At 41.8% G+C, this 14,421-nt stretch overlaps 1 protein-coding gene and 1 long non-coding RNA gene across 2 annotated transcripts in view; one reads left to right on the plus strand and one right to left on the minus strand.

Annotated features, from left to right (window-relative positions):
- Nucleotides 1–708: 708 nt before the first annotated feature.
- Nucleotides 709–1,920, plus strand: LOC121298168. The gene is made up of 2 exons (XR_005947263.1): nt 709–1,097; nt 1,128–1,920. It is a non-coding gene; the product is annotated as an uncharacterized LOC121298168 (long non-coding RNA).
- Nucleotides 1,921–2,373: 453 nt separating this feature from the next.
- slmapa (sarcolemma associated protein a) overlaps nt 2,374–14,421 on the minus strand; it is a 97,221-nt gene continuing 85,173 nt past the window's right edge. Inside the window, 7 exon segments of the mRNA XM_041225082.1 lie at nt 2,374–3,506; nt 5,585–5,719; nt 6,291–6,462; nt 8,242–8,359; nt 9,034–9,339; nt 9,996–10,070; nt 10,781–10,906. Of these exon segments, the coding sequence (XP_041081016.1) occupies nt 3,414–3,506; nt 5,585–5,719; nt 6,291–6,462; nt 8,242–8,359; nt 9,034–9,339; nt 9,996–10,070; nt 10,781–10,906 (1,025 nt within the window). The 3' untranslated portion in view covers nt 2,374–3,413.

The raw sequence follows: 14,421 nt of genomic DNA on the forward strand, positions 1-14,421 counted from the left end.
TGGGTGACTGAGCCCACCATGTTGCTTCCCGCTGCCGTGGTTACACTCATATTTTCACTGTCTGAAAGGGTCTGGGGTATAGCTTGGCAGGGATATTGCTGCTTGGGCTGCATCCCTTCATTCAGCCTATGCTGTAAGGGATTGGAAGGAGAAATCATTATCCATTGCTGGAATAGGAGGGGAAGCAGCTGAAATAGAAGGCAGAGGGTCTGGAGCTATTGCCATTGAAGACAGGGGCAGTAGTCCTGTGTTCACCATGGCCTGTGTGGGCTTGAGGTCTTCCACTTGTGCCCCTGGTTGATTCCTGTCCATGAGTAACGCTTGACCCTTTAGCAGGCATAGCACTCATTAAGCATGTGTTCCTTGTGCAAGATAAAGAACACCATGTTAATCTTTTTTATTTATTTATTTTTAATGCTGTTCGGTTTTGTTTCATAATTGCGAAAGATAAATAAATGGACAGGGATCTTCTTCTCTCTCACCTATATCACCTGGAAGGGGGTGGGGGGTGGGGCACCTGGATGCAATACACTCTGGTTCCTCCCCTGGGTTAGCAGCAAAACTTTCTTGCAATAAACACATCTCACACTGGGAGGGGCTCTTACACACACACACAAGTGTAAGAGCACCTCCCAATGTGAGATGTGTTTATTACAAAAAAGTTTCCTAACAGGCACAGCTTCACCTAGCTTCTTATATTGCACTGTTTGATTAACTGCACATGAAATATTCAAATGAGAATAGATGTAGAAGTAGAAAAGCAAGATGAAGGATGGAAGAATATTGCTGAAAAAGCCTTTTTATTTTGTTGCACATTCCATTTCTATTGTTGTGTTCCGTAGGAGTGGCCTGTACCGTTCTCTAGTTCCTTTCACTACAGAATGAATTCAGACACATGGAGGGAGAGTAAAGTTTGTTTTATTAAATCATGCACATCACAAGTGTTAGTGCAAATAGTTTAATCTGTACTCCAGAAATTATATTGTACTTTCCATATCTTTACAAAATAGATTTTAAACAATTATTTACTTAAAAAAATGTAATTCTGAACTTTAGCATCTCAGGACAATATTTGCAAACAAATTATGTACAGGAAGGTACTCGGACGCGCCTCTCTGTACAGGAAGGTACTCGGACGCGCCTCTCTGTACAGGAAGGTACTCGGACGCGCCTCTCTGTACAGGAAGGTACTCGGACGCGCCTCTCTGTACAGGAAGGTACTCGGACGCGCCTCTCTGTGCAGGAAGGTACTCGGACGCGCCTCTCTGTGCAGGAAGGTACTCGGACGCGCCGCTGGCAAATTAGCTGTGCTGCAGTTGGGAGGCTGTTTGTACTTTATTCTTGTCAAAGGGAACTGACTACCACAGAACACTGTTGCTATTCCAGCTTGTGTACATTTTTTCACAAATTAATCAACCAACAAACACCCAACAATAGTAATTTATAAAAGTATACATTCGCCCCCCCATCCTTTTAGTTTAAAACACTAAAGTTTCTATTTACTTATTAAACAGTAAAACTCTAAATCTATTCCCGTTAAGAACATTTTACCATGTTCAACTTGCAAGGTGAGGGAGTTGTGGATTTAAATCGCTGATAATTTGCATGCCTGTATTAAAAAAAAAATAAAAAAATAACAATAATAATAATAATAATAATGGGTACCGGCATTGCATTTGATCAGATTACAGGACAGCTGTTCAACTGATCAGCTGCTCTAAATGCAGTCTTTTTACATGCATTACATCTGCAAAGCTACACTGTGGTGTTACTGGAACCAAATCAGATTCTGTTGCTCAGCCTCATTAAAAGTCCTTAGTAACTGATTAAAACTAAACCCCTTCAAGACCTAGGCGTGCCAAGAGCATGCCCCAAGGTTAATCCCATTTCTAATCCTATCATCAAATTATGTGTAATATTTAAAAAAAAAAAAAAAAAAAAAAACAAAGACTTATGGGTAAAATGCCCAAGTTGCAAAAGTGAACTACATTTTCTTTATCTTTTGAGGTATAAACAAAGGGGTGGTGATTTCAAACTGCACTGTTTACTCATGGTACAACAGCACTCCAGCTAAGTGTGTCTTTACTTTCTATCAACAAATAACAGAAACTGTGGAAATATATGTACAAACACACACCCCCCCACGGCCGATTCAAGACTACAGCGATGAGTGTGATGAGGAAGCGCTAGAAGTGTGCAAACAGGTGTTAGATGAACACTATATACACACATGCACTGCAATAAACACATTAAACATGTCGACATGCCTTTGGAATGGAAACTGAACTGAGCCTATGCGAAACTGTAACACTGCACAAGTCCTGCACAAGGCTGCTGGAACTTGGAGTTTTAACTTGAAGGCGAGACATTTTGTTTGGATTGTATTTATTTATTTATTTAAATATCTTTTTACAGGATAAAAAACCAGTGAGATGTAACACCTCCTTTACAGTGGTGACCTTGCATGTCACACTGCTTCTCGAAACATAACTTAGCAATCAGGCATTTATAAGCAGCCTAGCAATCAGGTGGGAGTTGATGTGGAGAGGTTATGTGAGAAGATTGCACATCGCTGAATTGCAGTATTCTCTGTCCCTGTACCAGCTACTGCAGAGGACCCCTTTAACAAAAATACTGACACCCCAAACTGCTATGTAGTGTTTTTTTTTTTTTTTTTTTTTTTTTGTAACTGCACAGAAGTCTTAATTTTGAAGGTACAATACAAAAATGTACAGATCATTTTACACCCTAGCTAAAGCACCTATACAATTTTAATAGAGGGTTCTTATTTCATATTCTCTCAGAAAACTAAATAAGAGAAATTATATTGTTCTTTATTTGTACTTTCTTGTAGAGGAGTGTCTAAGCTGTTCCCCTGAAACATTCAAGCCACTGAGAGGGTAAGAATGGCACATCACTGAGGGATGTACTGGGTGAGTGTGTGTCTAGTAACTTACTCCCTTCTGCCCTGTGTACTGCATTAGACATTTTGGCTTGCATACCAAAAACCAAGAAGACCACATTGCCTTAGCTAATGTAGCAACCAAGTCCTGCTGTAAAAACACACCTGAACTTGTAAGAACAGTTTGGTACCAAAAAAGGCTAGTTTATGCCACCACAATATTATGCAGAATCCCAACATACACATACCAAAAAAACAAAAAAAAACAAAAAAAACAAAAAAAAACTGCAAATAATGTATTACCTAGAATAGAAGTAGTAAGTCACAATTTTTATTCCCTATATATGTACAGTTACATTTTATACAGGTAAAGCAGAGAGACCCTACTGTTGCACTCTGACAGAGCCAAGTGTGTGTGCCTGTGATTAAAGGTCTGGAGGAAGGTGACGGCCGGGGTGTCGCGATGGAAGCAGCATGGGGGGGTGAGGACGGTGTGCTCGGGAGGCTGCTCTCAGGGAGAGCCCCTCGACAGGCCAGGGTACAGCACCACCACGGTCACAGCAACCAGCACGGCCACCACGGGCATCCAGGGCATCCAGCGACCCTGCAAGAGAAGAGCAGGAGGAAGGGGGGAGGCGTTACAAACCAGGTTACAGACAGCTTCCAGTAGGCGGCACGGGCTACACACACACAGGGAAAGCCGGCTGTCTGCTTTTACAATGAGCAAACCTGGGGCTGGGAAAACAAACTTGCTCTACAGGAGGGATGTGTACCAGGTTAAACAGGTATCGCGAGGTTATGAACGGATTTGGGTCTGGAAGGAGGTGAATTCCTGCTCGGGAAGAGCTGCCCATCCCTGCTCTACAGTATGAATTAAAGGGGTTACATTATAACCAAAGTTTTAAAATGCAGGATCTGTCGTCTTATTAGTATTACCACTATCACTCCCCCCGACCTTTGGTTCTAAACTCTTATTTCACTTTATAATATATATATATATATATATATATATATATATATATATATATATATATATATATATATATATTAAAAGATTGAATCTGGAGCAAGATTGAGTTGCTCGTCGTTCCTGATCACTTCCTTTTCATTAGGTCACAGTCACTCAACTGCAGGTGAGGTCTTATCGAAACAATCCAGGGAGCACTGCATCCCTAACAATAAAAAACAGCAGCTTGCATTTTAGATGTATAGGGTCTTATTTGAACAAACAAACACTGCATATTCTGAATAAAAGCAATTGTCCCTTGACTAATCCCCAGAACGATGCTGTGCATACTCCATCATTACTGTGTGAAAGCCCTGAAGAAGCCAGGATGAATGTGATGCAATAGCAAGGTCCTACCCGAAGCCAGACAGATGACTGTTAGATGATTAGTAGAAGTTTGTATAAAGTTGTGCCCAGTGCAGCTACCCACCAGGCCAAGGTCCATATGCAAGTAGTTGACTTGCTTTTGTCATGCACTGCTCTTGAGAGGAGAATGACACACAGAGGTGACAGACACACAGACATTGACTCAACAGTAGCTCTGTGTACCTTTCTACCGCAAGGGGCCGAAACACCAATACAGGAAGGCCAGGACAAGGCCGATGAAAATGGCTTGGACAGGTTGCAATATGGAGGGCTAAAAAAGGAGGGAAGGGATAGTAAATAATCAATTTGAGCAGGGGGGGGCACAATTTAGAAGGACAAAAGTATGAAGAGGGTTTTTTTTTTTTTTTTTTAAAGCAAAACACAAAATCATTAATTTTTAAAAAAAAACAATACATTTCATATCTCACTGACAGTGGGACTTTGTTTTTGTTTAACTCCTTCAATATCCTCACACATTCTCATTTTCAATAAAAGACTGTTTAGTAATAATTAACCTCAATATAAAGTGTGAGTCGCACTTAGTTTCACTTGCACGTGTGAAAATGAATGTAAATCTTATTCTAGCTCTGTGTGTTCCATGCTTGTGCCAGTCTAGCTCTCCTAGCAGTGAAGTGCTGCACAGACCAGCTGCTTGCAGATCAGCCCTCATGGTGCTGTGGAGAAGTGAAGCAATGGAGCCGGACAGTAAAGAGCCTAAACAATGCTGACTCAAGCAACTAGGATTCTCATCCCTGTATAAAGACCATTGACCACTGCAGAGGAGAGCTGTACTCTACAGGATAGGAGGGGGGTTACTTTTAAAAACATTAACATCAATCATTGGTGGAAAGGAGAAGTACAGGAATAAAAGCACTGACAGGAAAAAGGAGGAGAGATGTCCTGGGATGTCCCAGTTATGATGATTAAAGCACTGAAGGAATCCAAAGATGCAGAATATCCACTGAAATGAATATGGTTAAAAAGAACAGTTACAAAAAATCCTGCAATAGCTCCACAGCATTGCCATGTGTGCAGTGTAAACTGGTTGAAGGTGCATATTCCTTATTCATTAGCAAACACGGACTGAACAACAAGGACACAGATTTTACATTTGAAGGTAACTGTTGCATGAATTATGAACAAGTGAATCTTGTACATTTAAACCAGATCTTCAACAACATCCAATGGCACGATTAAGTCATTCTGACACTCCAGAAGTGGAGAATGAGTTGCAATATATAACCCTACTACAAGTGACAGAATCATTGCTGTGTTACAGCCTCACAGAGACGAGGAATCGAGACACTCACATGGTTTCCTTTCTCCTGCAGCAGCTTCAGATTCACTTTGCATTGCTGGAGCTCGTCTGTGATGGCCTGTTTCTCCTGCTCTGTTCTCTCATACCTCTCCTTCAGGTCTGAGAGCAGAGCCCGAGTCTCTTCAAACTAGGAAATCAACAAGAGAATCTTCATTACACAAGTGTCCTTCAAAACGGTGGGGTGTGGATACCTGCTTTCAGGAGGGTCCTTCAGTAAAACCTCCTGTTCATTACATTTACAAGACAAAGCATCCTTCAAAATCAAGACGATTACATATAAGCCCCAATGGAGATTACTCAACTCCTATTTAAATGTTTCATTTCATCCAAGTTACAGGGAGGGAAAGAAATGGTGCTTTGCTGCTTGATTTTGTTCAGGAGGCCCTTGGTTGTAAATGAGAGACTAAAATTGTGTGTTTGAGAAGTAGATGTAATGTTTCAAAAGAGCACTGAGAAATTGGTTATTTATTAATGAAACAGTTCAGAATGATACATCTAATGATACTCCAGGTGGTGTAAAACAGTTTGATCTCTAGTATTTGAGCCCATGTTTTTGACAAACAGTTCAGTCTCTGGGGCGAAATGTGCTCCCCTTTCTAATATTTAAAAAACAAACTGTTTCTTTAATATTAACAATGAGCAGCTTCATGCAATGTTTGATTGGTGTTTAGTGAATGGAAGGCTTAAGAAGTGGATACCTCTTTCTGCAGGCCCTTGGTCCGGTTGCTGGCCTCTGCAAGCTGAGCCTTGAGACCACTGGCATCCTGCTGGTGCTTCTCCTTCAAGACTCCCGCCTCGCTCTCCAGGTCTCTGCGAGTCTTCTCCAGCACACTCAGGGTACTGGTCAGCTCCACACTGTGCTGGCGAGAGCTGTACCAAAGCAAATGTTCAAAACCAAAAGGACTAAAACACACAAGACTGCTTCGGCAAGCTGCTTTATGCAAATAAAACCCTCCTGATTGACTTGCAAAGCAGAATCAAACTATTGCTTATTGTAATAAAACCAGCGTCATGGTCTTTGCACTGTATTTGTACAGCTGAAAAAACTGTATAAATGTAACTAAAATATCATCCAGAAGCATACATTTTATGGATGCATTAATTCTGAATGTTAATCTTCATTGTTCTGAAGCACACACTAATATTTAATGTCACAAAAAGGGAAGGTTATCATTTATTTCAAAGCCTCCGAGGCATGCTATGAGGTTTGTAGATAGGACTAGGTTCAATATATTGTGTATGCCAAAGCAGAATGGCTCCATCAATAGTTATTGTAGCAATCATTCCAGCTGCACTGTATTCACAATGGGAGATGTAACCAGTGAAAGCAGTGCAGTGTCAGCTGTTTTACCTTCTCAACCGCCCAGATTCACAGGGATTAAAGTGCAATGAACATAAAAACACAATCAATACGTACAATTTCCTCAAGAAACTAGCACATGGACATCTACAGCTAAAAAAAAAACCCAGACAGTGAAGTGTTTTTTGTAAAACATTAGCAGGACTTGTGTTGTACTGAACCAATGCATTCCTTGAAAATGAAGTAAGAGTGTCTGTACAAAAGGAAACGTGATAAGATCACACACACATTAAGAAAGCCATTCTTCAGGAACATGTCAAGTTCACTGCAGGTTGCCACTGCACAGCATTTCAACACAGACCACAATGTTTTAAGACCCAATCAATCCTAGAACAATGAGCTAAGAAAATATCTGATTATGGGAACTGCATTGTTCACAAGGCGGCATCTTGCCAGAGCTTTACAGCAGAGCAGGGTCATTAATCATGAGACGTCAACTCCAGGAAGAGCTGGTTGCAGAGGGACCAGCGAGACCCAGATGCAGCTGCTGGTCAACAGGGTTCTGGACCTCACGTCTGTCAAACTTTCTGCCAAATATCAGGTTGTTTTGTGACAAAGTACTCTAGTTACTGCAGGAACTTTGCAGTTAACAGTTTTGACTCATTGGAAAGAGAGCCATAAAAACAGCAGCATGTAGCACATTCTCCTTTATAAAGCAGTATTGAGGTTGGTATCTCCCCCTTCACAAATACAGCTTTTAAAATGGGGTGTCTTTCCTCTGCTGTGAACTGAATGCATCCTTTATTGTACTCTATGAAGTAACTCCCAAAAGAAGTGTCCATCTCTGACGAATTCCTGCTATTTAAAATACCCTAGTAGAGCCAATGGCTTGTGTTATACAGGTCTAAAATTACACATTTTTAAGAAAAACACCTTATTAGTAAACACATATTTTTATTTGAAACCATGATATCCGGTACTACTCTCGGTTAAAGAAATGTCTGTATGTAAGCCGTGCTTTCAGCTAGTCTTGCACTTGCCTTGTCATCTGGATGGTGAAATTGTCCCCACCCCTTCAATGGCATCTTTCCTGTCAATAACCAAACAAACTGATTCTCCTACTGACTGAATGAGGTGAAATGACCCAGGAAGTGCAAGTGTAACAGATTTCCTTAGAATAAGGCATGTAAACTGAGAACTTTCTTTAACCTAGTGTAGAACCAGATATCATGTTAACATAATACACGGTGTTTACTATGAATGAAATCTAAGTGCATCACAATGAAGTGCTGTATAAGATGTCATTAGAGGCTGCATGCTGGACACAATGTGAACGCAGAGGGACTTGCCTGTCGAGCTCCTTCTCCAGGCTCTGCAGCTTCACCACGAGGGGGACCTTCTCCTTCTGAAGGGAGGCACACTCACCCTGAAGAGTCACACACTCCTTCTGGAGCCTCTCAAGCTCATCTGAAACAAAGCAGCATTTCATTGTTCTGACTGTTTGGTGAAAGTCCCAGTCCTTAATTCCACCCTACGCTTTCTGCAGAGAACTCGGACTGACATTCTTTCCTTTTTGTGCAAAATGAATTGAAACAGTGTAAGAATTTGGTAAGAGGTTTTTAAATAGTTCTAAGTGATTTGCTTCAAGATTATTTTAATATTATGCCAATTACAACTGCTCTGTCCTGGTTGCCCTTTAAGATTGAGTCTCTTGCTATACTTGATTCCAGTCTGAAACACAAATGGACTTGCATGCAGCATGTTACACAGAAATCCAGGATGAAAAAGGTTCATAAGCGTTTGGCTAACTACCCATACAAAAAACAAACATGTTATTACAACCTACTGTACTGTAAGTGAAATTACTTCCCTGCTAAACTGGTAAGATTTTTACTATAGAAACAGTGAAGTTAAAACACTAGACACAGGGACGTTAACGCCTGTAAGGTTTTTGAATTGTGAAGGAAAACATTTGTGTTGAGTGGGGAAATACTTTCCTTTGGTCACCCGTACTGGTAATTACCAGGCTGTATATACAAGTGCTGGTGTAATGGCATCATGGGGCAAATGGAAGCCACAACCACACCGCCTTATAACCTGTTCAGCGGTACAAAGGGCCGCCCTATAACAAGTGCGTTTACCTTGCAGCTCGGCAGCCTTCTCCCTGTGCTGACTCTGCTGCTGAAAGCTGGCCTGCAGGCTGGTTATCTCAGCCTCATACTGGGAGGCAGCCGCGCGCCACTTTTCCAGCTCCTCCCGCACCGTGCTTAGGTCCTCCTGCAAAGCTGCGATCTCCCGCTCGCGCTCCGAGGTGGCTGCCTCCATGGCTCTCCTCATCACTCTCACCTCCTCCTGGGCCCGGGACAGCTCTTCACGAGCGCTGCTGATGTCATCCTCCTTCTCCTCCCGCAGAGTGGCCACGTCTGCCTGCAGCTTGTGCAGCTGGGGGGGGGGGGGGGGGGGGGGGGGGGAGAAGGGGAGCGGTGCCAGATTAGTCTCACTGTTCAAATCTGTGCATCATAAACTGCTGGTTACACTACTACTAGCTACTGAAATACACTGGCAATGCTTTTTAGTTCAAGGATCCATTATAAATATAAATAAAAGAATACATTCATAATTGGGTTATAACTTCCTATAGCAAAAACTAAGGCATTTAGTTATAAAAAACCTTACACTAGTACTGTGCAATTAAACTGCAATACATTCCTTGTTAACAAACATCTAAATCTTTAATAAACAATTTGTCTGTTTTATAAATGGATTCTTAAAACAGCAGTGTGACCATATACTGGAGTTCGAGTATTCAGTCCAGCACAATTCCCCATATTTACTATTCTGTTTGCAATACAAAAGATTCACTGACAATGCAACATTTGAACATAATCAAATTTGTTCAAAGAATTCGTTGCAGAATTAATCTTTTTCTTAGATTCACTGAAGGTATTAATTATATTCTGATTGTCAAAAATATAAAGCTTCTGTAAATACAAATTTTAATTTCCCTCTGTCAAACCATGAAGGATAAATCCTGATAACAATCTAAACATTTGCTTTGTGCTTTGGTGTGCTTAGTAACAAACACACTGAGTGACAGACCTACCTTGCAGGAGTTGGACCTGCTTGGTGGAGTCCTCAGTCTGCTGCTTGCTCACTCGTCTCTCCTCTTCAAGCAGCGCTGAATCAAAGCACAGGGAGATGAGTTTGATTGGAGCTGACAGGGTCCCCTGATGTCACACTGCACCCTCACATAGGACCGCAGAACCAGGACAGGGTGGGTTCAGCTCACACACACATATACCTCGGAAAACGCTTCAACATGCACAAAAGGAACTACCTCTGAGCTGAATTAGGAGAATAGAGATAACCCTTCACTGCCCGAGGTGTGCTCAGCCAAGACATTTATAAAAACTCAATTTCGGGATGCAAGCAAGTCAAAATGATGTTTGGTTACATTTTATTTGTACTGAGGAATTCTTAAATGTATGTGTTTAGAAGTGCTTTTGAATGCAGTTTGTGATTCTTGTTGGCAACAAGGGGCTGATTTGTCAGGTAATGAAGGCCAGAAACACGTACAGCCCGGAAAACTTGCCCACTGGACTAGACTAGGAGAAGCCAGGCTGCTTTTACATGAGGGAAGTACCTTTCACACCTTTGTGTAAAACAGCTATAAATTGTGTTACTCAGTACTGGTAGAATTCGTTGATGATAAACACACAAACAAAAACATGACAATTACACTAAACTAAGACATGCATACCACCCATTAACGGTTTGAATTGGAAAGAGGGGGAGGAGCAGCAAGTAAAATCAGCAAGCGTTCAGGTCTCTCAAACAGTCAAAGCAGGAACAGTGTATGCAGAGTAACTCTTAAAGGAGAGCACTCACCTTGCAGTTCTAAACACTTGTGTTTGCCGCTCTTGGCTAGCTCCTGTGCTTCCACCAGCTCCTTGTGCAAGTGCTGGATCACCTGCTCCCTGTCCCCAGGCTCCAGGTTCGCACGGCGAAGCTCATCTGCAAAGAAACAGGCAGGTACAGATCAGTGACTGTGCAGGGAGACACACACAGACAACAGCCCTAACCCTAACACAGCCACTGACTGTGCTAGGAGACACACACAGAACACAGCCCTAACCCTAACACAGCCACTGACTGTGCAGGGAGACACACACAGAACACAGCCCTAACCCTAACATAGCCACTGACTGTGCAGGGAGACACATACAGAACACAGCCCTATCTGTATTTATTAACCAGGTAATAAACAAACACCTTGAAAATCTAATTTTCAGATGTGACCTGACTGACACAGCAGTATAAATGAAAGTAATTAAAGCGAACACAATACATCCATTGATCTTTCCTGCTGTGCACTTCTGTTTGAAACATAGGGCTCAAATGTCCAATTCTGAAAGACTATTGTCAAAGCGTCGCCTGGGTAGGGAGCGCGTCGGTCAGCGGGGAAATCCACGGTTCACCGCGCACCAGCGACCCCTGCAGTGGTCTGCAGTAGAGCCATTCAGATCTGTGTTGTCCTCCGGCACTATAGGTCTGATGGCTTCGCTGTGGATCCGCAGCGTGAAAAATGGCAGAAAAGTGTTTGAGGACGCGTGTTTCAGAACCCGTTTCCCTGAGTCACCAGGGGGTTGCAGCGGTGAACTGGGATAAATAATAATTGGGCATTCCAAAATTGGGGAGAAAACCGGGGTAGAAACCATTGCTGATGACTAAATTTAAATAAAAATAAATAAATAAAAAAGGCAAATGAGATCATGTTAATTGGTTAAATACAGTTCCAATTAAATAAGGAGAGCAGCACAGTTTCAAGGAGGACTGGAAAGGATCCCTTTAATAAAGGCTGTAGCCCAGTGTGACATACTGTATTGACTGAAGTAATCAGCACTCACAGGAATATTGGATTCCATTGCACTGCTCATGTTTAAACACTGAGACAGACAGGGTTTCAAAGTGCGTCCTTGCATTAAACTGGTTATTCTAGAAGCAATACTCAGAGGCTAATGAGAAGCCAAAAAGAGTGACATCTTCATACTGTAGAGGTTCACAGGACTTGTGTTAAGAAAAATCTTTAGCAACATCTGGAAATGATCACCAGCATTTTTATCAATGTTGTTACTCTGTTAAGAGCCAGCTACAAACACTCCAAAAGAAGCACTCTTAAATGTCAATGTTCTACGGTACAGGGAGTCAAAGGAGAAAATGGGAGGGGTGGAAAAATGTTCTCCCCAATCAGATTATACTTTATTATCAAAAGCTAGTGGTGTAATGATGCACTAATGTCACGATACGCCGCTTGCGATATGATCTGTCTCATGATACATGTGATGGTCATGATGGGCTAATTGTACAATGCACAAGAAGATCAAATGATAATTTACTGAAGGACTATTTTGTAAAAGACCAAACTTAAATGACATAAACACACTTATTCTTCATTCAAGAACCAATGTAAACTACTATGAGCTATGTTGTGCTTTTAGCCTTGTATCGCAATACAAATGATACAAACCTTTTTACAATGCATCACAAAAAAAGCATCACAATTCATCGATGCACAATGCATCACTACACCCCTATTAAACTCTGAGAACCCAAATGAAAGTGGCCACTGGAACAAACTGGGGCGCACCGAGCTCCCCATGACCTTGTGCTGCTCTGCCAACTTCAGCCTTAAAAGATCTGGGTCACCCAGTTTAGAGGTTGCTAGTTCTACAGTAAGACAGCGAAAGGGTTGACAGACTTTCGCGTAGCTCACCGTTTCATTGGGACTAACAAGTTTACCATGTAAGAAGATAAATACGGGATTCAAATAAAAAGCTTCAGTTTATAGCAGTGGTTCTCAACCTTTTTTTGCACCAGGACCCATTTAACATGCCAGCTCAGTGGCAACCCAATATACAGTAGTAATAATAAAAACCAGCCAGCCTCTCTCTCAAATACGACATCATGTCTACTACTTGATTGTTTGTGATGTTAATAAAGCTCTCCAGTCTGTTTTAAAATGTAGAAAAAACAAAATGGGCCTACAGATTGATAATGATAAAATAGGATAGCTTACTTACACTTTATGGTCCAATTCTTCCTAATGAGAAACATGGTGTTGCCTCCTTTTTATAAGTGTCTGGGGTTATTGAGGACAGTGTAATCTGGAGGTCATGCTCAACGTCCAGTTTGTTTCTGCTTTTGTTCTTTAGCTGGGTTAAAGCAGAGAAGCCAGTCTCACATAGCTATGTAGTAATGAAGTGCAAAAGCACTGTGATCGCACAGTCAGCAAGAGCAGTATACTCGCTTGCAGCACTGCACCAAAACTGAGGAAGACTCAACTCAGAGAATTTCCTCTGAAGACCACGATCGCATCATAATTCAACCAGTCAAGTTTCTTCTTCAGATGGTAAATCCATTGTTTTCACATTGACTCAGAACGGATCCCTTATCCACTCTTGGGCCTGCACGTTCACTTCTGGGAAGTAATCACTAAACCATTCATGCAATTTCCTTAAATGCTTTTTTTTTTTCCCCCCAGCAGTGAGCAGTCTGAATCCGTCAAATTTTGCACCTCACAACACACATTGGGTAACATGTCCAGCCTGCCCGTGGACACATGCTTGATCCACAGAGTCAACTTTTTTTTGAAGGCACCGATTTTGTCAATTTGCTCAAATCAGTTATGCCCCCTCCCTTGTAATGACACATTCAATGTATTCAGGTGGTCAAAAATGTCAGCAAGGTAAATAACATGAGCAATCCACATTTCATCGTTAAAATGTTCTGCTAAGTGTGATTGCTGTTCCTTGAGAAACGCCGCTGGAGAGCCAGCGGATCTCCGCATGATACAGTAGCTGTACTTTCTCACTGCCCATCTCATGACAAAAAGCCTGAAAGCACCTTAAATTCTTGGCACTATTCTTGATGTAATTAACAACTTTCACCACCTCTCACAGTGTTTCGGGTACCATATCTTTAGCTGCTAACGCATCTCTATGTAAAAAACAGTGGTTTCACGATGCATTTGGGGCCATCAACTCCAATATTCTTTTCACAACCCCTGCATGTTTACCTGCCATCGAGGCTGCCCCGTCCGTTGTCATGCCAACACACTTTGACCAGCTCAGTCCAACTGAATTTAAGTATGTGTCCAATGCGTTAAAAATCTCTGCTGCAGTTGTGGATGTGGGTAAATCAGCATTAAACAAAAACTGCTCTTGAATGTCACAAACCCACAAATGTCTCACGTAAACAAGCAAAATCGCATGGTTAGCCATGTTGGTGGATTTGTCCAATTGTAAAGCGAAACAGCCACTAAGCGAGAGGCTCTCGGTCGTCTGTTGCTTAACGTCGTTGGACATGTCACAGATCCTCTGACAAACTGTATCATTAGACAGGGGAATTGTCTTCAGTTTCGTAGCGACTGACTCGCCCATCAGTTTGGTGCACATATCTACTGCACAGGGTAAAATTAGTTCTTCTGCAACAGTATGTGCTTTCTTGCACTTAGCAATTCGATGTGCAAC

The sequence above is a fragment of the Polyodon spathula genome, chromosome 23, assembly GCF_017654505.1.
Source record: "Polyodon spathula isolate WHYD16114869_AA chromosome 23, ASM1765450v1, whole genome shotgun sequence".
NCBI classification, from domain to species: Eukaryota; Metazoa; Chordata; class Actinopteri; order Acipenseriformes; family Polyodontidae; genus Polyodon; species Polyodon spathula.